This window comes from Rhinolophus sinicus, linkage group LG01 (assembly GCF_036562045.2).
Source record: "Rhinolophus sinicus isolate RSC01 linkage group LG01, ASM3656204v1, whole genome shotgun sequence".
Taxonomy (NCBI): Eukaryota; Metazoa; Chordata; class Mammalia; order Chiroptera; family Rhinolophidae; genus Rhinolophus; species Rhinolophus sinicus.
Genome location: NC_133751.1, coordinates 133,681,478 through 133,706,630, shown reverse-complemented (window position 1 = coordinate 133,706,630; position 25,153 = coordinate 133,681,478). Strand labels below are relative to the sequence as shown.

At 32.8% G+C, this 25,153-nt stretch overlaps 1 protein-coding gene across 6 annotated transcripts in view; it reads right to left on the bottom strand.

Annotated features, from left to right (window-relative positions):
* KYNU (kynureninase) overlaps positions 1–25,153 on the bottom strand; it is a 105,272-nt gene that overhangs the window by 17,532 nt on the left and 62,587 nt on the right. For all 6 annotated transcript variants that reach the window (XM_019735900.2, XM_074335797.1, XM_074335809.1 and 3 more), the window contains 2 exons: positions 22,441–22,539; positions 21,581–21,654 (listed from right to left, as the gene is read on the bottom strand). In XM_019735900.2, coding sequence (XP_019591459.2) covers positions 21,581–21,654; positions 22,441–22,539 — 173 coding nt within the window. The remainder of the gene's footprint in view (positions 1–21,580; positions 21,655–22,440; positions 22,540–25,153) is intronic.

The following is a 25,153-nucleotide window of genomic DNA, read 5'->3' as shown; positions in this document are numbered from 1 at the left end:
GAATAGCTACATTTAATGACTTTTTTGTTATTTAAAATAAAATACAATAAACAAAAACATTGAGTTTTTTAAAGCAAAGATAAAAGCTCAACAAATCAATTAATGCAATAATACAGTTTTCACAGTAGTATCTCTAAAGAGAAATGGCATAAAAATAACCTATATTTTGTTGAAAATTTTTGAGTGATTTTATAAAGAAATCAGTTACCTTCATACTTTAATAAGAATGTTAATTGGCTGACATAAAATACAAAATATGTAGGAAAAATCATGTACATGTGTGTGCATATTAGATTTTAAAAAATTACAAAATAACTTAAAGGAAAATGTAAAATTTGAGAAAGGGTAATAGAATATTCCTGCTAATCATTTCTCCCTAAATATATTATTTAGTTTTAATGTTGCCAAAATTAAAACAAAATTATTTTTTTAATTATTATTATTTTTTACAAGATAACAAATCCACTTTATTTACTTTTCAGTAAGTTTAAATCCTTGAGGGTATAGCATTACACGGATTCTGTGTCCGATGGCCTTTCCACTGTGGTTGGCAGCCCACGGAGGGCACAGCTCACTGGCCCATGTGGGAATCAAACCGGCAACTTCGGTGTTAGGAGCACGGTGCTCCAACCACCTGAGTCACCAGGCTGGCCCCCACAAAGTTGTTTTTTCAAGGCAGTTTTCTTTGGAACTTGGCAAATGTTTTTACATTTATGCAGAATATATGAGTGAAAATAATACATGAATAATACATTTTGAAATAGAAGAATATAAAGGTTATTGTGCTACATTTTATATAGCAGATTACTAAGTTCATTTAATAAATTAACATTGTACTGGTAAAAGAATCATCAGGGACACAAATGGAACACGACAGAGAACAAAAACAGACCTCAAATCACATAACAATTTATAATTGATAATTGTGACATTTCAAAAAATGCAGAAATTAAGAAAATATTTTCACATATTTATATGATTTTTATGAGAAATTATTTTTTAACTATAAAATATACTAAGAAAATATACAGGAACTTATCAATAGATTCATAAACATTAAAATTCTATATAAAAAAGACAGACAAAATTAAATGGCAAACCAAACCAACGATGAGGAGAAGGGTGCTACTTTCCTAATATAAAAGAGTTTTCAACAAGTTTTTTGTTAGAAAATCGGCTCCTATCCAAGTATTATAGAATTGTACACTTGAAACCTAATTTTACTAACCATTGTCACACCAATAAATTTAATTTAAAAAAAATAAAAAGAAAATGGGCAATGTCCCCAAAATCTACATAATCATAGAGCATGAAAAGATCATTTATAAAAGGAGAAATGCAAATGCCCTACAAATTCAGGAAAAAAATGCATAATTAAAAATATGAAATACCATAAAGATGAACCCATACTTCATATACCAAATCGGTGAAGTCAATTGAAAATTATGAAGCCTGTTTTCATCAATGATTCAAAGAAAAGGAAGTGAGCCCTTTGCCTAATCATAACAATAGTAAAGTAATAAAATCTTATTATAGAGTACAATTTGAGAATATATGTGAAAAACGTATAATTTTCTGTCTTAGTACTTTTACTCTTTCCAATTTACGCAAAGGACTATTTGGATTACACTATTTGGGGTACACTAAGATTTCTGTACTAGGACAATTAGCACAATGCTGTTTAAGTATAAAAAAAAAAACCCTAAATATCTTCTAATAGAACAGATTATACTACTTTCATATGATGGAATACTGTATAACCATTATAAAAATTCTATTTAAAAGAATATTAAAAAAGAATAAAAAATGGAGATTACAATAGAGTATTATTCAAATTTAAGAACAATAAAATATATGAATGCATTTATACATAACTCTGGCCAAACTATTAATATTTTAATTTTCTGCTTTATTCATGTCTATGTTTTCCAGTATTTTCTAAAGAGCATGTGTGGTTCTTGTATCAGAGAAAATTTCTAATTATAGTTTTAACCCATATTTATTAGTCCAAACTTTTTAAGTTCTAAAATAGCGTATTTTGTACATCTTGTGTATCTATGTATCTATGTATCTATGTATCTATGTATCTATGTATCTATGTATCTATCTATCTATCTATCTATCTATAGATACATACATAGATGTATGTCTATATATATATATATATACAGAATTAGCAAAGTCTGATTAATTATGTAAAATGGTTAATCATTTTACTTTACCATTTTAAAATATTACTAAAGGGAAAATTTATAGCCTATCAGCTCAACCATACCTTTTAAACCTCATTTATAGTATTTCTTCTCTTATTTTAAATCATTCATTCTTAAACTTTATTGAGAACTTCCCCCAAACCCTGTATTTTTCTGTCTGAAATGCCGACATAGGTAGAAGCTGCAGAGAAGACATAGAAAAGAATCAGAGTGGTGGGCAGAGTGGTGAAAGCCCAAGTGACATAATATCTAAGGAAGTTCCAGTAAAAATATGCTTTCTAAAGTAAAGGCAAGGTTTTTCAATTTGAATTTTAAAAGCTACACCCTTGGTGCAACGATAGGTAAAGGACAGGGTGAGAAGAGTCATTTTCAGAATGGCTATACTAGGTCATATGCAGAAAAAGAGAGGAGGCGTATAAAGAATCGGGAGGAGCTCTAATAGTAGGAAGTAGTCACAGAATGAGAAACCTGAAAGGTTACCCTGTGCCCTCATCTAACTTCCAGTTTAGGTATCTCTGCCAAATTGCTGATCCAGGATAATTCAACTCATTCAGTGATGAGCAACGAAAAAGGAACTGGTTATTGCCCTGGCACAGAGAGTCTACATAAAAACTGTGAAAATAGCAAAATCTACCTACAGATGAAAAACATGCACCAGAAAAAAGTTTCCAGAAATCTGATAAAAATGTAAAGCAAATGAATGAATAAAATAATAGAAAATAAAATAAAATTCCATATGATGGAAAAATGTCAAGCAGAAATGCAGGCATAATACCCATATAGTTTGGCAATAGGAAAAATAAGAAATGAACCTGCAGAAGCTAGAAAATAATTACAAAAGAAACATAAACATAAAAGATATGGAGAAAAATTTGGAAGGAATGCAAGGAAGTCGGGAAACTATGGAAAAGAGGCAGAGGAAAACTGTGAGAAAAAAATAAAAAGAAAAGGTACAAAGAAAGATTTAAAATAGTTTAGAAGAAAATGATAAATATAATAAGCAAACAAAAAAGTTCAATCATAATCAAAGTGCGCTTCCAACATACTCTGTGTGTGTGTGTGTGTGTGTGTGTGTGTGCGCGCGCGTGTGTGTACTAGACTGTTTGACCGTAAATGAATTCTGTTGACTTTTTAAATTAAGTTTATTAAATTTCTAGGTGTGCACTTAATATTCAACTTCAGGATTGTTGTCAAATTATTTTTACAGAATAGAGTACCAAATCTGACTAGAAAACTGATGGTGCAGTTTGGGTTCTGCTCCTGCTGCCTGTTATTTTTAGTCATACATTAATTGCCAATTTCCCCTAGTGCTTGCAAAACCTACAGAGCATTCAGAGACAACTACTGATATAATATTGTTTGAAAAAAATGTTTCAGGTAGTGAAAACTTTAAAAATATTAATTAAGATTTTTTTTTTCTCATCATTTATATAGTTTCCTACAGCTCTTTCCTTCCCCACAGTGAATCAAAAAAAATTCATTGCTTCAAGGAATTTGTTCAGTGGAGAGCACCAAAGACAGTACCAAAACTCTTTTCAGCTTGGATTCCAAAATGAGGTTTTGAAACTTAGAGCAGAGACAGTAATCTTTAAAAGACAAGGCTTCTGATTTGCAATAGAGACGCTTTGCAATTCTAGTGGCCACATGTCTCATATAGCCCAGCATAAAGTTTACGCTGTAAATATCAAAGAGAATAGAAGGAGCAATGAATCCAATCCACGAATAAAATAAGTTTTGTCATGCTAAGGAAGGAGAAGCTTAAAAAATGAAAGAGAAAAATTGGATTCAGTTTCCTAATATTGAACCCAGATGCACTCCCTTCCCCCAGTTAAGTTCTAGGGAATGGTTGAAGAGGACAGTGGGAATTCCAGATATGTTTAAGAGGACTCGATGATAAAAATTGCCTGAGTCATGTTCTCTTAGCCCTACGAGGCAATCCAAAGGATTTGTATAGAATCTCCCCTTGCCAGTTTGGTACTATAGTCTTCATGTAAAAATGTTAGCAGCATGGACCTGAGATAGTACCTGCGTTTGCAACCTAGGATCATACTAACCCAACAGAGCCAAGAGAGCATCCTGAGATTCCTGTGACCTTAGGGAAGGGAGCAGAAGTGAGTGAGAAACTTAGCATCATTAATGGAGCTGGAAGGTTGGGATAAAGGGCAAAGGGTCTTGGTAGTTCCACAGACGTCTTGGAGCATGCAGCAGTAGGGAAAAAATGACCAAGGTGGTGCCAAGTACATTTTAATAGATCCTAGGAGATGGCTGTTGGCCAGATGCCTCTCCCTCATCTATGTCTGAGTGCTCTGCACATCATCTAACCCTGCAAGCTTAGATACCATCTTAAGGAGAAAAGGACAAGAAAAGGACTCTACTGACAGTGCTAAAACTATGAATTTACTGAGAAAAATCACAAAAGTCACTTAGCTTACCTACATCAGATAAGTTGATAGATAAAAATGAAGAAAATAAATGTATTTGCCCACCTAAGTTTATGGCCTGATGACATTTACATATATAACTTTAAAAAAATTGTCAAATTCTGATGAAAACTGGAATCAATAAAATTAAAAGTATGTTGATCAAAGTTCTGAAATGTTTTTGTGTTAAATATCAGAATGAGGACCTATCTTAAGTTAATTTAAACATATAACTGAACTATATCAATGAATGAAATTGAGTGGGAAAACAACACTACTATACATAGTATTTGTTTATTTGAGGTGCTTTTGTTTATTGTGATGTATACATATTGATAGCCTATTCTGTCAGCAGGCATGGAACTGTGCTGGATACTGAGGAGAATTCAGTATCACCCCTTCTACTGAGGTGAAGATGTGGTATGTATACACAATGGAATACTATTCTGCCATAAGAAAAGATGAAATGGTTCCATTTGCGACAACATGGATGGATCTTGAGATTATTATGCTAAGCAAAATAAGTCAGAAAAAGTCGAGAACCATATGATTTCACTCATATGTGGTATATAAAACTGAAAACAACAAAAGAACAAGACAAACAAATGAGAAACAAAAACTCATAGACAGACAATAGTTTAGTGGTTACCAGAGGGTAAGGGTGGAGGGGGCTGGCAGAAGAGGGTAAAGGGGATCAAATATGTGGTGATGGAAGGAGAATTGACTCTGGGTGGTGAACACACAATGTGATACATAGATGATGTATTATAGAATTGTATACCTGAAATCTATGTAACTTTACTAACCATTATCATCCCAATAAACTTTAATTAAAAAAAAGTCTATGGAGAATTATCAAAAGACTTTAAACATGAAAGTAACATAAAAAAAAAAGGAGGAATTAAGGAAGGAGTTCTAGCCTGAACGAATTAGATCCATTAATCATCATTTAGAACAGAGGAATTAACTATTATTTCATTTTACTTTTTACCTTTTGAAAGAGAAGAAAAACGCTACAGTTTTTAAAAGAGAATTATGTCTTCTGTAGTTATATCAAAAAATAATACATGAGCTTTTTTGCACAAAAAATTTCTGTGGAAACAGATTCAAAATTTACTTTTGGCATTTTATTTTTTTTAAAAATCAAAGGCAAATACAGTGGCTGTGAGGCAGGGTAATGAACAAATATGGCAACAGGTTTTTTGTTTTGGCTTTTTTTTTTTTTTTTCCATTCTTTTTAATGGGATCAAAATAAAACTTGGGAAAATATTTCAATACTTTTTTCTTATTTAGCACCTTTTCTCTCAGTTTTGTGCACTTGCTATAGACTAGGTATTTGTCTTTTCTGTTTGTGGAGTGATATTAAAAGTTCAAGAATATGAGTTATGATTATTGCTGGGCATATCTGACAGAAACATCAAAGACCTAGTATGCAAATCTGGTATCATAGGAGGAAATAACAGCTTCTACTTAATGTACTCATGACATGTTCATAACCTAAATATAAAAGAAACAAGTGACTCCACGGAAGGAAAAATATGTTCTTCTTAGAGAAAGCAACAACAACAACTCAGAACTGATTCCATAATGGAGATAAAGTCATCATTTTTTTGCTTTATTTATTGACTCTATAAAAGTACTTTATATCTGAAAACATACAAATCTATTATGATTGTTTCCAAATTGTTTACCTCATTATTTGATGGTGATATGCCTCTTTTGCATTTATTCACTAAATTATATTTTGCTATCCAACTGCTTAGTATAAAGGACACTTGGAGACCAATCCCTGGACCAGCCCCATTGGAGATTCTAATTGTTTGCCATCTATCACCCTTCACCATCATATCTATATCACCTGGATGGAAGTTATATCATCCCACAGAACATTTAAGAGTGGTTTGGCTAATAAAATTATTGATTTTTATGCCAATAGGAAATCCTGTTTCTAAGACATGGTTGATCAACGCTTTTGCACAGCAAACTGCTAAGGAAAAAAAGGATAGAAACTAAAACAGGTTTGCGGTGAAATGGCCATGATAGTTTCATGTCATCTCACATAATCTTTGCAACAACACTCTGAACTAGGTACATAAGGCTTCCGGAAGTGGAATGTCATCCAGAGAAACATAGCTAGTTAAGCCCGTATCTTGCTGAGTAATCAGCAACACTAACCCAAAACAGGAAGCTATAGTTAAGATGGCATTATCAGAAAGAAGTTGAAGGAGGGTGTTCAAAGTGAGTATCTTAACAAGTCAATAGGTGAGTAAAATCTGAGATGCTCAGTCCCTGAAGCTGAGTGGAAGAGCAGAAGTTAAAAGTAAACCTGCATAAAGGAGTTTAATGGAAGTGAGAGAGAAGTTAGACTAGAGTTGATACTTGTTATTAGTGACTGCATTTCTATTTATGTTCCTATTTAAATTACCTTCCTTTTTTTTTTGAGGCTTACTAGAGTTTTTCGATATTTCATTCATTAATTCTTCAAAAACAGTTAATGAGACACTTTGCGAGAAATGAGATAAAGACAACACAAAAGTGAGCTTATAAAGAGGTGATCCCTGACTATAAGCTATGGTGGGGTAGGGACCACTTAAACAAATATTAATTCAGTTAAAGTGTGGGCAGGTACCCCTCCGTCTCTGCCTCTGGGTATTGGATATTCATGACTTTGAATGACCCCTTCCCTCTTAACTATGGGTGGGACCTGTGCTCTTCATCAAGAAGGGAGAATCCACGGGACATAGTAAAGTGGAAAGAATTGAGAGAAGGAAAATGGACTCAAACCTAGATATTTGATAGTACTAAGCAACAGCAAGGAAGACAGAGTTGCTGACATTCCATTAGGAGTGAGACACTGAGTGGATTGAAACCCTGAAAGAAATGAAACCAGAGACTCAGGAAGATGGGAAATTTCAGTGTCATCCATATGAACACTGAATTTATTAAAAGAAGAAAAGTGAGTTTGAGAAACAGAAGAAAATAACAGCTGTTTATAGAGACTATTTATACCATAATTCCCTAATAACTAGTAGTAAGTGGGGTCAGAGTACTCCAGAGCAGGAAGATAACATAATTTTCTATATATCATGCCACAAAGTCTAATATCTAGAGGTGAGAGTGATATCATTAAATTCAGTGACCAAAGTAATCCCTTGAAGAAAATATTCATCAAAATAATTCAATAAATCATAAATAAAACTTTCTTACAGTTTTCTGCCATTTGCCATTAAGAAAATGAGGAAAGATATTCCATGTTTTATGTGCTTCAGAGTCCTGGGGCCAGTAGGGGTTAATTGTTTCAAACTGTCACTGATTTTTCATATGATGTTTTTCTTCCTTTGCATCAGTATTCTTATATAAAGTATTAATAATTACCATGTTCTTTAATCACTGGTGCTATCTTTAATCTAAATGAAATTCTAAATGTTATTTCTTCTGGAAATAATTGCAACTTTTCAAAATTAATTGCTCTACATTTTCACTTGATAAAAAGAAATGTAATCATTTAAATGGGAGCCTTATAATAAAAGAGTGACATTTTAATCTTATTAAAATTTATTTTTACCTATAACCCCTTGTGAAGTAAAAAGTCTTTAGATCTCTTCCTTAATGTCTGGCATTTTTAGATTATTTGGATATTTTCATGGAAAACAACATCAATGATATATTTTTAATATAAAAGACCATATTAACATAACTCTTACCGTAAGTAGATTAAACATTTGAAAAACATTGCTCATTTAAATAAAATAAGAAAAGAAAACACAACTCTATTTACTAAAATAACGTGTTAGATAAAGTCTGTTCCCCATCTAGTCTTCCAATTAATAGAAAGTGAATGTAAGTCCAGGTAATTGACTCCTCAAACATTTAGCAAATGTGTTACAAAGACAGTCAAACAAGTTTAACTTAGGATATGTAGGTTTTTCTTGATTGGGTTCTTGTGGTTCTAATATTTTTGAGAGCAACAAAAACAAATGTTAGTTGAACTTTTGTTATGAGTCAGACACTGTTCTAAGCAATCACTTAATCTTCAAAATAATCACATGAAGTAGATATTGTTATTATTTTTATTACACAGATAGGGAAATTGAGATTTCCAAAACACTCAATGAATAGCCTACCATACACAATTACTAATCTTTCAAAACCAAATGTAGAATGACCTGGGATATTCACAAACAAATGCAAAATTACCTAGGGCAGGTTTTTTAAAAAATGCATCAGAGATTCTATAAAAACAATACTCCCCAGATTACTTAAATGCCCGCACTTAAGTTTCTGAGCTGGCAGAATGCTAAGCTAAATCACAGCAAAATTCTTTATATAGAATGCTTTTTTCTCCCCTTAAAAACTGTTTGTTTTTGTTTTTGTTTTTTTACTTTCTCTGTTCTTTTTTAATTTCTATAGCCAGTTCCTCTTCTTCAAAGTGCATACACCTCGGCATCTAATTTAAGGAACTTGGGTAAGCAGATCACTAAGATATTATGCCTTGAAGTCTTTACAAATGGATAAATGGATGTTTAACGTCAAATAAAGAAATTATTGTTTCAGAAATTATTCATTCAAACTCAAAATACATCACCTAGGGGAAAGCTAAATTCATTTTAAGATCCCACCACATGGAACAAAGGAAAGGTAAAATCAAAATACAATAGAAATATAATCTAAATTAAATCTTGGCAGAAATTCTAAAACACAAATATTCTAAAGTTAATGAAGTAAAATTAAAAACCATTAAATTAGTTTATAAGTAGCTATTATCACAACAAGCTCATAAATCATTCCTACAAACTGAATATGAACAACAATTAAGATGAAATCTCATCATACTTGGACTAGAAATTTGAATCTTTTGCCATCAAAAATCAAGCAGAGAGTTAATTTAGTTAGAAGGAAGATATTAACAGAATTTTGAGAGAAGGTTTGGAAGAGATCCAATAAGTAATAAAAAGTAAAGATTTCAATAGGCTTTGTGTTCTTTGATCATCATAAATTTCCTAAAAGGAATTTCAAGTAAGTATAATCAAATGGAAAGCATCACTTATCATAAAGGTATCTTGAGGCATGATATTTAGATTCAGTAAGAGAAAGCCACCAGGGATCCACTTATATGATTTTGGATGCTGAGATTTATAAAATGAAATATCCAAACTCTCCTTGATCTCCTTAACAAGCCTTTAGTGGCAGAACCTCCGGTATAAAGCCCTAAATATTTCATACAGTGAATTAATTTAATTTATTCTGCAAACCCTTTACCTCACCCCATACCTTACCAACATTAAACAACGTATCCCAGTTTTCTTAGCCTGTGTTAAATATGCACTTGATGACTGAAGCAAAATCCGACACACTCGTATAAAGAAATAAGATTATAGTCTTTTCTAATCAGATACATTTCCATAAAAGACTGATTTCATAGTATTCTTTAATTTGAAAATTTTCACCATACAGTTAATAATTTAAGTCTGCACTTAGGAATATGAACCTTACTGGGAGTGAGTTTTTTTGTGTTTTGTTTTTTTCATTTCTTTTTCGTCTTCCTCTTCCCTTTCTCTTCTCCTCCCCTCTCCTCATTCTCTCTTTTTTAAGGTCACAACTTAGAACTAAATCCAATTGTCTTACTGCTGTCATGACTTCAAAACATGTATTTAATCAGACAAACAGTTCTAGCATTACATTTGGGATACAGCATAATTGTATAATCTTAAACAAAATCTGTAATAGCAACTGGGGATAACTTTGAATGTCTGTCATCTTATAGCCTAATGTCCTCTCTAACCTAACCTCAAGAGGAAGTATATTACTTAAATCCTCATCAAATAATCATGTTTCACAGAATCAAAGTTTCCATAAAGGCTGTTTTACTCAGAAAGTAGTGAGACATTTATTCATTCAAATAGTTTTTATGTATTCTTAATTTTCATAATAAAAATTTGGGCAGCTGAACTTTAAGAAATAGGTCCATAGTACTTTTTCATACTTGAGAAAGGGAAAAAGATGAGAAAGTTATAGTAAAGTTTGTTACAAATTATCTGCACTTATTGTACTTTATTGCATCCACCTATTACAAAAAGGTGGAGGGGAAGATGGTCACCAGAGTCATCAACAGTCAATGACATACAGATTTCCATCAAATGGTTTTAGATTTCAAGCTATTCCTACCAGCAATTTGCCTCATCCTGACATTTTATTTTCATCACTTGAGAATCATAGAGTTTAAAATCTGGAAGGGAACCTTAGAGATCCCCCAGGTCTAACTATTTACTTTTTTCCATGAGCAAACCAAGACCTGGTGAGGTGAAGATACCTAAATTTTGTTCCACATAAACCATCAATGGCTCCTCTTTGTCTTTAAGGTAAAATCAAAATTCCTTCCTTGAAACACAAAGATTTCAGTGTCCTGGCCCCTAACTGGGATGCACGTAAAACCACCCTACCTGGAACACCCCACCACTACCTGTTGCCCTTTAGTCTAAGAGTTAGGAGGATTTCTCCATCAGCTCAAAATTACCTCCTTAGCGAAGGAGTCTCTGACCTCACTGTTTCTTTTTATTGCTTACACTGAATGGTAAGTTTCAGGACAATAGGGGCTCATTCAAACTTGTATCCCTAATACTTTGCACACTGCTTCTGCTTATAGTAGATGCTCAAGAAGGATTATTTTTAGTTGATAAATGAAATAACTGAATGCATTTGATTAATGATTTAGCATCCTTTTGCCAAACATCAAATTAATCTTTGATACTCTTCTCATTCCAAATATTTCTCTATGTCCTCTTGATTCAATTACCTAATAAATCTGTCCTGTTTTCTTCATCTCATTTGCATAACCATATTTTAGGTAATGGGCAACTCACTTCTGTATGATTGCAAACATCCCTTAACCGACATTCACGTTTCTATTCTTGACCTCCTTTAGAGTCCTGCAACCTGTCTTTTATAATAGGTCCAGAATCCTACAACTTCTCCTCACTTCCTCTGTTACTCCTGTACTTTGAATTGTTGTCTCATCTTGCCTGCTTCCCATAATGGTTCCCCAGCAGGTCTTTCAAAATCCACCCTTACTCTCTTACAGAGGATTCACAACAAAGCCATTCAGAATGATCATTTTAAGTTGGAATGTCATGTCACTGGCAAAAACGGGCAATGGCTGCCAAATCTTTATATTGCCCTATAAGACCCTGCATTTTATGGACCCCTTTATCTCTCTAATTTCATCTACTAATCTTCAGTTTGCTCAATCTATTCCAGCCATGGGGGCCTTCTTAACTGTCCCTCAAACACTCAAGACACGCTCCTGTTGTGGAGCCTTTGATAAAGTATTCACTCTGCTTGGAACGCTCATAACCAGGTAACAACTTGGTTTTCTCCTCCTCTTTCAGCTCTGCATCTTCATCTTATTTTCCCAGTATGGGCTTTCCTGAATGCCTTTTTAATACTGCACCTTGCCAAGAATCCCACATAGAGTATTCAAATATCTCCATTTTCTGTCCTACTTATTCCATTTCCCATAGGACCCACCAACTTCAAGAAAATATTTAATTTTCTCTTTATTGTGTGTGTATAGCTTATCTTTCCTTGCTGGAATGTAAACTCTCTGAGGGCAGGGATCTTTGCTTTCTTTGTCCATACATCCCAAAACTTTAAAAATTGCCTGGAATATACCAGATGCTCAATAAATAATTTTTAATGAATGCAAGAGTCATACAGGGGCATTTTGCAGCTGTTTCTTCAAGAATTAGAAATCAAAATTCTTCCACAGTGTTCAGTGAAAATATTAACTTCTTTTCATGAATAATTACATACTTTTTTTGTTCTTTTTTGGTTATTCCAAGTTCTATTTTCATCTATCATCAGTAAAAGTGTTTCTTCCAGCCTCCACTGAGTCTTTCTAGCCAATCAATCCGATTTGGATGACCAAATGCCAAAAAAAAAAAAAAAAAAAAGATGCATTTGAGTGTACTGAAACCCTGTCCAAAGAAAAGTAAGATCAGTTTGGTAGGATTTGGACATGGTTGCATGGGTACATGAGTCTCCCTGTCAAGTTTTTAGACCATCCCTCACTGTAGGGCATTGATGCTGCTGAAGTACCATATAGAATGAGAAAAAAGGCTTAAGAAACAGAAACACAGTTGCTATAGTTCAAGACGATATTAGAATCCAAAAATAAGAGTAGTTCAGAGACTGTTCTGTAGGGACGGCGGAGCGCATAGGAAGAACGATCAGAGAAAATAGTACATATAAACTATAACAAGAGGCCTCCAAAAAACCCAACTGAAAAACAGACAAAGAGCAAGGGCAGTCTAAATCTAGGCAGTTGGTGACCAGCACATTTGTAGGAAAAGTAAAAGCAAGGGTAAGTGACTGAAACAGATTCAAAAGGGCTAATGACAAATAAAAATCTTGAAAATTGACAAAATAAGTTATTTCAGCCTGTAAATTTTACATTCATCCCTTGATGCCAGCAACCAGTCCCCAAGCCTGACCATTATAAAGCTTGGTATGGCCATGACAAGTGGAATATTACCAACCTAAATGTAGTAAAGACGTTCAATTCCAATTTTCTAAAAAATAGTCATCTATTCACAATTTGTCTGCTCTGTTCTAACAAAAGTGATTCAACACTACTCTGGAAAGTAAGTTGAGGAGGTATCACGAGTTCAATTCCTTTTTCTCCTCTCATTTGCTCACTCATCTGTAAATATTGCTAAGATAGAGTGCTTCAGTTAGTTCTGTTACATATTCAATTACCTCTTCAAATCTTACTCAACAGGAGGCTTGTTCAAATATGTCCAGTGAGTTAACAGTGTGATAACTATAGTTATTAAAAAAAACAAAACACTCCTTGATATCATGAGTTTTAGTTAATGAAAATTATTTCCTGAAGTTCAAGAATAACATGTTGTTCTTACAAGAGCTAAGTCAATATTTTTTTGGTATGAAACCTTTATTAACAAATAAAGCCTCTGAAAATTTCCTGCATATGTTTTTTTGAAATGTATTATTATTTTGAAATACTGGTTTATTATCTTTTGAGGTACTATTGACGTTAAATGCCCTAAAACAAAGTGAATACATCTGAATTTAGGACTTTAGAAGAAATATTTGCAATGTTGCTTAAAATGCCTATGAAGGATTTTTTTTTAAGTTGTCTGCGGCTAGTTTTCATGGGTATATTTGGTTTTTGTAGAAGCATATGGAAATACATATTTAATTTGACAGTATTTTGCAAATCATACCCCCTTCAGAATAACTTGCAAAGTAGAACTGCTTCCATATGCTAGAAGATGGTTTGTCTATTACGCTGAGAGTAAAGAAAGAGCTATATATTCAACGACAAAGTTTTAAAAAATATTTTCTTGGGCATCTTGGATTATGGAAGTAAAGAAAGATCAAAAGGACAATGTCCCTGTACTCAAGAAATTTAGAATTAATTTATAATTAATTTTTTAAGCAGGCTCTTTCAAAAATGAAAGAACCAAATAGCAGTTTTCCTGCCTAAGTTGCCATGGCTTGTGCCAAATCTTCTGTGACCTCCAAAGCTGATTGGAGCAGGGATTGATATGAGAACGAAGACTACCTATCTATACATGAACTGGTCATAATTAAGCCAGAATTTGACTCTAGAGAAAAAAATAATGCCCATTCAATAAAATCTTCTCCCCTAGAGTAGAGCAAAAACAAGTGAACAAAGATAAAATGGGTCATGTGGGTTCAGACTTTTTTTCTGAGCAACGTATTACAAATGTGTGAAGTTAACCCATCCCAACCTGGAAGTAGCAGGACCCAGTGGGTCTGCGTGTGATGAGCAATTGTCCATGCTGCCTCACACAGCATGGCATTGTACCATGGCTGTTTTGGCAATAATAAAGAGCCAGAGGGACACATGTATTTTCTGAACAAAAACAAAAAAATGTTCAACAATTGTTCTTCATAGTGAATAAAAAGAATAAAAAAAAGACTAAGAAAAAGCAGAGTTCAAAAGTCACTTTAGGGATAAAACTTGAAACAATTAAAACAAGAGCTGAAGCCCTTCAACAAGTTTTACTTTTTGCATCTGAAATGTTCATTGACCTCATATATCTTCATAGACACTAGATGGAAAGTTTAGAAGAGAAAATGAACTTTGAGGTTTCAAAAGCCTTCACTTTCCCCAAATTGATGATTATGTCATCATTATCTGAGAGTAGTGATTTGCAAGCAAAAATAATTTATCTTTTTATACTGATAATTACTATTTCAGCTTTCTTTCAAGAGCCAGGATTACCTTATCTCTTGAATTAAAAAAAAAAAATCAGATTATTTACAGAACCTATTTTTAACTGTGATCACTCCTCTGTGAATAAATATTATTTTTATGATCACAGCTTAAATTCACCACACATGAAAATTTTCTGGACAATTTTGCGTAGTAAAAATTGTCAAGACAAGAAGATGAGGGATCCTTTTAGAATTATTTATCTAAAATGGTCTTCAAATGAAGATAGTGTAGGTTATATGTCATGATTCTATAGATGAGTTTTCTTCAATTAATTTGTCTCCTTTTGGATCCCTTACAAGTGAGAATTTAGAGACTAGGAGTTACAGCAGGTATAACCCAGTCCAGGAGTGTGGCTTTGGAACTAAGTGAAAGCATGAAGCAAACTAGATTTTTACCACTGTTTATAATTTCTAAAATATTGTAGAATAAGTATAAAGAGCAATTTTATGATATGAGGCATACATTTAAATGTTAAGTCAATAACTCAGATTCCATAAAAATTTTACTGAAGAGTATAAAAAAGAAAATATCACTTGTAGAAATGCCATTTAAGTAATTCTTTCTCCTTCTTTATACTTTCTTAAATTTATGAAATTAATCCAGTGAAATCTCTCTCAGAGGCAACAATTTCAGCTTTCAGCATAACAGTAAATTTATTCACTTAGTTAACACAGCATTCCATTTTGCAGAGGATTTGTATCTGTAAGTTTCCCCACCGCCTTGCTCAAGATTTTCAAAACAGCTTTAAGTTAAAGTCATATATCCTGCCACGGCTCTGATGGCAGTGTCCGAGAATTCACTAGCAATTATTAAAAAGTTGCCTTGTGGTATATATTCTAACTTTGTGTTACCTGTTATTTAAATAATTTATTTGACTATTGAAATGATATCTCCTAATGGACTGTAAGATTTTAAAATCATAGCCAATAGCCTATATTTATTTCCATCTACGAAAGTCTTTTGTACAAACATGCTTTGTTGGTTATATGGGTTCATGTCTCCTTGACTCAGAATCATTCTCTTTACATGATAAACCAATGAGTACCTTAGAAAGGACACTTTCGTTGGATTAAGATAAGATGGAAGTTTCACCCTGTTAAATTCCTGAGATTAGAAAGGCATATGGATATACTGGAAGTCCTCATTATTTTATGACAAATGAAATACTGGAAAAAAGCTATTTAATGCAAATCCATTTTAAACTCATAACCATATTTTTAGTAGTTAATGGAGGAAAAAATAAAATATTTGATTGAGATGCTCTTGAAAAAGTTTAACATTATATAAAAATTTAAACTTATAATTTTACAATACTTAGATTAAAATTATAATATTCTAACTATTAAAAATAATAAATAATAAATCTGGCTTTGATTCTTTGGTGTATTTTGAAAAACGTTATCATAGCAAAATATAATCTCTTTTATATTACATTTAACTTGTTCAGCATGAAAATAAAGATGATCATTTCTACAAAAGTTTTTGAAGCATTCATCATTTCTTTTTAATCCCTGATATTCAATTCATTTGTTTCTGAAGTACCATGTCTAATTTCCTCTGCTTTATCTCTTAATGATCCTAACTCTGAAAGATTTTCATTGTCCATGATTCTGTGACTTAGCAGTTCTTCAGCATCACTTGCATCATGAAATACTGAGTCTCTTGAAAACATTTACTTTACATTTTCATTATGTTTTCATTGTGTTATTTGATATTTATAACATTCTATAATCAGCAAGAGACCAAGATTTTAAAAAAATAATAATTCATAGAGATAAATGCTAATACTAATTAGGAAAAGGTGCTACATAGGGCTAGTTTTATAAATGGGTAGTTCATGAATGAATATTTCCTATCATGACAATCTTTGCTTTCCTACCTTACCATGTATCTTTGAGGACTGGGGTAATGCTTTGATAATCAGGAACTCTTGCAATTTGCAATCAGATGAAAATAAGGGCTAAAAGTAAGCAAGTGGTAAAGCTGGAAATTGGTGTCCTCTACAAATGTCGATTGTTGAAATCATGACTGTGGATGAGATACTCCTGGGCAAGAAGACCAATTGAGAGAATTGAGAGAATCAATGAAATGGTGACAGAGTAAACCTTGTAAATAAAGAAGAGCACTACATTGGTATAAGAAGCAAGAGAAAATGGTACACTGGGAGCTTAGGACTGTGGGAAGTAACTATTAATGACAAAGGAAATGGCCAACTATATCTAATATGGCTGAGAGAGCATGAGGTTGTGGCTGAGAAGTCATCCATATTAATACTGAACACTGAACTCCAGGAATATACGAAATAGGTAGAACAGGTGGCCTGGGAGGGATAGGTCGTATCTCGACTAGAGGTTCCGTGAAAAACCTCATTTAGAAATCTACTGGTATTGGTTTATCTCAGTTGAAAGCATCTGGAGTCTTGTGAATTCGCACACCTTGCTACTGCCAGGTACACTTCTTCATTCTCTCAGTCTTTAACAAAGAGACTTCATTCAGGCACTAAACAAGGATGTAGAAAGTAGTAAGTCAGAAAGGATCACTAAAAAAACAAAAGAGCTTTAAGTTATACCTAAGTTTTGGGCTATGGCATTCTCCAGCATTGCCTGGACAAGTATGTGGAATCAAATAAATAATCAAGTCAGCATTGCCCAGAACAAAGATGCATTAGATGTTCTCCCGATATAACATTAACTGTATAGTTGGGCCGAGAATGGCATGAGATTGTAATTTTTTAAGTTTTCTTTTTTTTTTGTCAGATTTTTTGCTGCTTATTTTTATCTTTTCTTAGATGTTTTTGAATATTTTTTGATGTGTCGTCTTTTCTTTTTTTCAGGTTGCCAAATGATAATAATAACCTACATTCCTGAGTTCTAAAATTTGTCTTAACGACGCATTGAAGTCAGCCAGCCTCTTCAGTGGTTCTTTTTAACCTGAAAATTACTTATTACAATAAAGAAGATGACTCAAGCCCTCAATAAAGTCTTTAAAATGTCATCCTTATTTAAAGCCTTCAATCAAACACCTCTAGTTGATTATGGAAATGTGTTGGCATGATTTGAAATTCTAGAATTTTCATAAAAATTATCACTTGGCCCCATTCTTGGCCACTGAGAAAGCTTAAAAAAATTCAAGGAGAAATGAGTACTCAAGAGATCTAATACATGGGGACATTTGGAGGTTTGTTGCATCAGCATGGAAAGTAAGGAATAGCAGTTTTCCAGTTTGTACGGTTTCACAGGACTTGGTAAAAAAGTAAATGGTAGAAAGAATCTTAATAGCTCATATGCTCCATTTCTGTATTCATGCTGGACTCTCTCAAAAAAATCTGTGGCAGGGGGTGGGGCTGGATCTTGAATTGTAGTGTATGGGCTCTTACAGAAAAATGTTTTTATGAGCTTCAGATATCTTTGAAACCACAAAAATCAAAAGGTTAAGTATTGATCTAAAGTGTACCAGAAAAGTCAACATTTATAAAGTTAAAAAGAAAAATTCAAAGGTATTTAAGTACTTATTTAGTGATACATTTCTGATTGTCAAGTTCTTACTATTAAAAATATTTGTCTTCATATCTCAGAACAATAATTACAAATTTTATAGACTGAATTGAAGTCAGCCCTAAAGCAAAAAAAGCACAAAATGATATGTATTCATGATCCGTCCTAATTTAGTATAATTCTTAGCTACAGTCAAGTTTTAGCATATGACACTGGAATGAGAAATAGTGTTGATAAACTAGGAAAAGGTAAAATTCTAGGTGAGAATAACTTCAGTGCTGATGCTTAATGCAGTGGGTCGACTCTGACCTCTACTCATTCTCTTTATTGGCAAAGGGTTCTTGGAAAAAGTCTTAGTTCATTAGTTTTGAACAATGGCCAAAATGCCTGTTTAAACCAAAAAAAAACAAAAAACGTCTTGGTAGAGATGCAATTTACCAGTTGCTAATAGAAACATCATATAAAAGATATTTCGAAATTACATTCTGAATACTAAACTTATAGAATTCAGGGTTATTACATATCCTGGGATCCCCTCTCTCCAGCAGGTGGGCCAACCATACTGTTCTTTCCCAGCCTTGATGAACATTTATGCGTGCTGCTTAACCATGCACCTAGAATACCCCTCACCTTGACTTCCTCCTTCATTCTTTTATACCTCTTTTTCAAAGGTTTTAACTACACAATTGTTGAACTACAAATATACAGTCAAATATATAAAAGAAAAATAATTTAAATATATAATTTATATACTTTAAAAATACTTGCTAAAGAATGAATGACTAGATCAGGAAAAGAACTATTATTTGGATACTATTTATCTGAAATAACATGGTTAGCCACTAGATGTCAGCCATTTTTAAGCAACAAATTTCGCAACATCACTGTCAGTTACATTCCACTATAGGACAGAAGTTGGCATGATTGTAACGAGTCATTCTGACATCACATAAAAAGAAGCTTTAACAGCAACAAGGACCAGGGTTTCCTGAAGGAGGGCTTCCCAAGTCAAGCCTGATTTGAATTTTGTAAGTCTCCAAAGCCAGCTAGTTACAATGCAACAATAGCTAATAATGTGTAATTTTCAAAAAAAAAGTTAAAAACTAGGTTCTGGTACAAATATAAAATGAACATGCACAAATATCTCATTTAACTCATTATTAATTAGTGAAGAAAATAAGATGGTAAGGCTGGTATAAGAGAGAATTCAAGGAATGGAGACTCATACAGTCAGTCTGCCAAGGGCCTCTGAAATGAACTTGGTAATAGGGAAAAGCTGTTTAATGTCCTAAGGTCACAAAACATAACCTTTGGGGCTATGTTTCCTGCTGGAGAGAAAAGATTTGAGCTAGGCAAAAGTCTATAAGTTAAAAATACAATGTCACAGTGAGACACCAAAATACTTAGCCTCCAGGTGTGGGTCACACGTAATGCTTAAGTGGCTTACATGCATCATCCCATTTTATTCTCATAATAATGGACTATGAGGTAGGTGCTGCTATTGTCTTTATTAAGAGGCTAGAACACTGAGATGGCAAGAAACATTCTTCAGGTTATTGACCAGTGAGTGGTTCAAGTGGAATGTGAATCTGCTCTGCCTAGATGGTCTTTCTCCTGGGAACACAGACTTAAGTATTACAGCATCTAGAGGATGTTGGGATTCTACAAGATGAACACATGTATGCACACTACAACCCCTTTACCCCTCCTGCTCCTCACCCATAAAGGACAAATATTGGTGAAAGAGATCTCAAGAACAATAGACAGATGCTCTAAGACCAGAGCTTAACTGTTAACACTTGCATTCTCTAGAATTTGTGTAGACTATTTACAACATCCCACGTTACCCCCACTGGCTTGCCCCTTGGATTGATATATCAGATCCTCTATCAATACATCAGATCCTCTATTACAATTTAAATAAGTGGAGAGTGGGAAGTGGTCAGGGCGGTGAATCTTCACACAAAAACCAGCAATATCTTACATACCGTCTATATGGAAAACAAATATGCTAGGTAAAACATTTTCAATGATGTTTGCAAAAAATGAAAAAGACACCTTTTTAAAATATGCATGGTATTCCTATAATATTATATATCCTTTATATTCTTCTCAGAGATTTTGAGACATGGTGAAAAATCTAATGTACTGACAATTATTAGAAGGGGATGTCTGCCTGACAAAATACCTGTCTAAAGAAAATGTTCTATGTGATTTTAAAACTTTAAAATCTTGAAGAATTTTTAGATGTGATTAAATGCACTACAGAAAATCATCTTAAATTTCTAGGATTTATATGTGTAGAAACTCAGAAATATGAGGCGCTCCAAGCTTTATTACTAATTCAAATTCATTTCTTATAAAGATTATACCACTCAAACAGTGGCTGAGAAGATTCAGAAAACTAATCAAACATTATTATATTACTTATTAAGAGTCTAGACAGAGACATCTTCTTATCATGCATACTCTGATATAACAACTATAAAACGTTCTTCTTTCCTAGAATATTATCCCTTTATCTCCATACCAGACAAAAGTAAAAGAAACACTGTGAGTTCCCCAGTCAAATAAAAATGTGTAAATTTGTTGGTGTATTACATTTGCATTTACATGTGCTCTAAAAAATGAAGAAAGTTATATAAAATAGAAAAGTATTGCTTTTTATGTAGTCAGTCTGTTGTTCAGTGTTCAGCTTCTTCAGTTTTCATGGATTATAAAACCTTTCAGGACAGAAGATATTCCTTAAAAGACCATCACATTATGTTTCTAGCTTTAGAGGTAGATGTGATTTTAATAATAACATACCACATTTAAGGCTCTATTAGGCACATCTCTGTTTGCCTTTGATTTATTCATCAATGTGAGAAATCTAAGATTTTCTAAAGTCTGATTTTTGAAAAAAAATTAAGTAGTCTCTTTGCATTAAGCCATCTGCTCTACATGATTACAGTGACTCATTTTTAGCATCGAAGCTTCTCTTTCTGTGATTAAATTTCTTGTTCAACTAACTGAACTCTTTGGAAAGCATTTATTTATGATAAAGCACATCATTGTTAATACAGTAGTAAAATAATTATGATCAATCCAGATTCTTAATGTCTAGCGTCTTAAAGAATGTAAATTTAGCATATTATTGATGCAAATTAATTTATTCATCATGAAAGAAGATCTAAAGATGGTACTCACTGAGGTTTAATTGTATGGGTATGCTTTTCATGGACAAAGGCACCACCAATACCTCCTGCTCCTGCATTTAAATACTGGATTGAAAATAAATTAAATTATATGGGTTTATCTGGATATATGACAAAAATAAACAATGCAATCAGACATTTTTTTTTTTTTTTTTTTATGAAACCAACTTTTGACCAGTTCAAAATGGGTGATTACTTAAACATTTATATAAAGCAGAGTTTTGGGTCACCTTGTTCAAAGAAAAAAACAAATGAAACATAGTATTATTAATTGAGAATAAATAACTATTACTTTTTTAGCCAAATTTTGCCCCAACCAGTAGATAACAGTTCCACTTAAGTCTAATTTCAAAACTTTTCATTTCAATTATTTTGTCACGAAAAATATTTAAATAGTAAAAGTGTGATATTTTAAAAATGCCTACATTAAAATAAAATTGGTTTCATTTCGATGCTCCCTGTTAATTAAATGGTCTTTAAATGTCAATGCCAAGTTGATTCCATAGGAATTATCTTACATATGTAGACATTTCACAACATATCAAAAAACTAAGAACCTAATCAATTTGAATTAAGTTTTAAGTGTGGAGCTGTTTTCCAGAATCTTCTGACTTTTTTTTTATAACAGCCAGGGAATTGAAAGAATAACTAACTATTCTATAGTGGATGGAAACCCCAGAATTTAATCATATTATTCTATCCTATGATTACAATTAACTACAATTTTTTAAAAAATATACAAATTGAAGAAACGAAGAACTGTAATTAAAATAATTAAAATCGATCACCTATCTAGTTTTTTATTTAGTTAATGTTAATGTGGAACAAAAATATGTAACTACTAGTTTGTACCTTGTAGGAGCACCAACAGGCAAAATCAACTCCCCAGTCATGTAAGTGGAGTTCAACATTTCCAACTGCGTGAGCTAGATCAAAGCCAACAAAACAACCCTGGGGGAGAACATAAGAACAAGTTTTAAATTTGCTTAATGATTCAAAAGAGTAAGTACAAATATCTTAAAGGAAATCTTTGACAAACTGCTGTACCATAAATATGGTTTATCCTTTGGTGCAGTGGTTCCCTAAGCGTAAATCACAAAACCCTGGGCATTCCCAAGATCCTTTTAGGTCAAAACAATTTTCATAAGATAAAGACTTTCTTTGCTTTCTTCACGCACCGCTGACATTTGCACTGATAATGCAAAAGTACTGATGGCACCTTAAAACTGCTGGCACCTTAGCACAGATCAAAGCTGTGGCACCAAATTGTATAGTCGTCACTGCATGTCAAAGCCATTCAGTTGCAGGGGGAAAAAGATAATTTCACTTAAAAGTTTCCTTGATAAAGCTGTAAAAGTGATAAATTTGTATTAAATCTTAATACCTATATTTTAAAGGTTAAATGTTGGAAGTATGCGAAAACATTTCACCACATTCTGATGTAAGATGGTTGTCTCAAAGTAATGCATTTATGAGATTATTTGAGTTGCAAACTGAACAAGCCACTTTTACTTGATGAAGAACCATTTCTTTTCATGAAAGAGACATTGATAGAAAATAGTATGAATTGCATAAGTTTAGCAATTCAAGGAAAAACAACTCATAGTATAATATTTATTTCTAATGGAAAAAAAATCTTCCAAGAGACATTAGAATTTGGAAAACTTGTATTCACTTCTATGGGTATGACCCCTTCCCAGTATTTAAAGGTATTTCTGATGAGTTTGATAGTAATATATAATTGCAAAATATGTAATGAAATATGTAAGTATTTGGAAAATATTCAACTCAGTGTACCAGTTTTCCAAATGACTAATGTTTGATGTTACATGTCATGGATAAAACATCTATTCAAAATGCAAAATCAACCAATGGATTTTAATGTAACAAAGTACAGAAAGTTCAGTAATTTAGTTTCACATTCTGTACTACAACTCCCAAGAAGTTCTCACTTGTCAAACTCTGGTGCATTATTAAACAACTTCTGCTTTTTCTGACTCTTTATCTTCATGAGGACCTTTTTTTTTTTTTTCCAGATTCTTCATAAAGAAAAGTAAAATCAAGAATTTGAATATAGAAGCAGATATAAAAACAAAACAAACAAACAAACAAACAAACAAACAAATAAGAAACAGCTATCTTCTATTAAACCAAACAGTACAGGGATTTGCCGAACATAAAATATTATTTTTTTGTTTGGTTCAGAAAATATGGTTTTGTTTCCCTAACAATATATTATTTATGTTAATGTATAATGCATTTGTTATTGCTATTTTAAAATACGTAAATAAATGTATTTTAAAATTCTGTTTTAATTACAAACATGAGAAATGTAAATAGATATAAACACAATATTAAAACATTTTTGATGTCCTCAATGATACTTAAGAGTGTAAAAGCTTTCCATTACTAAAAAGTTTGAAAATTGCTACTTTAGTGTATCCTAGTAACCTGAAGGAATTAATAGAAGTTTTCAGTTTATCACTTAAACCCACACCTTGCCCCTGTTTAATTTAATAAATTCAAGTGTATACATGCTGTGGTAAATGGCCTTAATAGTTGCAATTCTTTGTCCCTTCTTGTATCAATGTCCTTTGTCATGTAAGTTTTCAGTTCTCCCCACTGTGGGCAGGGTTGAATTCTCTGCCACTTGGATAAACCAAGGGACTTGACCAGTGGAATGTTAGCACACATGACACAAGCAAAGTCCTCAAAGCACTTGAATGCTTGCTCTCTCTTGCCCTCTGCCATCTTTGTGAGAAAAACTAGATTGGGCCAACCAACTGGCCCGGATGGAAGATGAAAAAAATGTGGGGGGATCTATAACTGATATAAATGTCTAACCACTACACTGTATATCTGAAACTAATATAAAATAATACTGAATGTCATTTATAAATTTAAAAAACAGTCACGGAGATATATAGCACAGCATAGGGAACATAGTCAGTAATATTGTAATAACTATATGTACAGTGTCAGGTGGGTAATAGACTTGTTGGGGTTATTACCTTGTGAGGTATATAAATGTCTAATCACTATGTTCTTTTGTACACCTGAAACTAATTAACTAAATAAATAAGTAAATAATTTTTTAAAATATGGATTAAAACCATCCTTCCTGAGATATGCCCGGATCTGCTAGTCTCCCCACCTCCCCTAGTTAGCTAGAGGTGCATGAATAAGCTCAGCTGAGACTAGCAGTATCCCTGAGATACTGCCTAGATCCTGCCTAGATCAGCTGAGAAAGTTCACCTATAAAATATGATGCTGTTTTTGAATCCACACTGTATTCTCCCTATTGACTTGAGATGATAATAACCTCTTCCTGTCTGACTCTGTTCTGTCTTAGTTATTTACTCATACGGCTTCAAGTCTTTTGTATGTCTGCCTAATAGAAGTTAGTGTTTTAGTAATGAATCCTTTGTTTCTACTAAGTTTCCAGAAGGACAACCTGGAGCAGTGAATTTATATTATCCAAAGTGTACCTAAGTGGTCACTTTCTAATTTAATGGCTTACCATGAAAACCATTTAGCTTTCTGCATATCAAAATGTTAAAAGTTT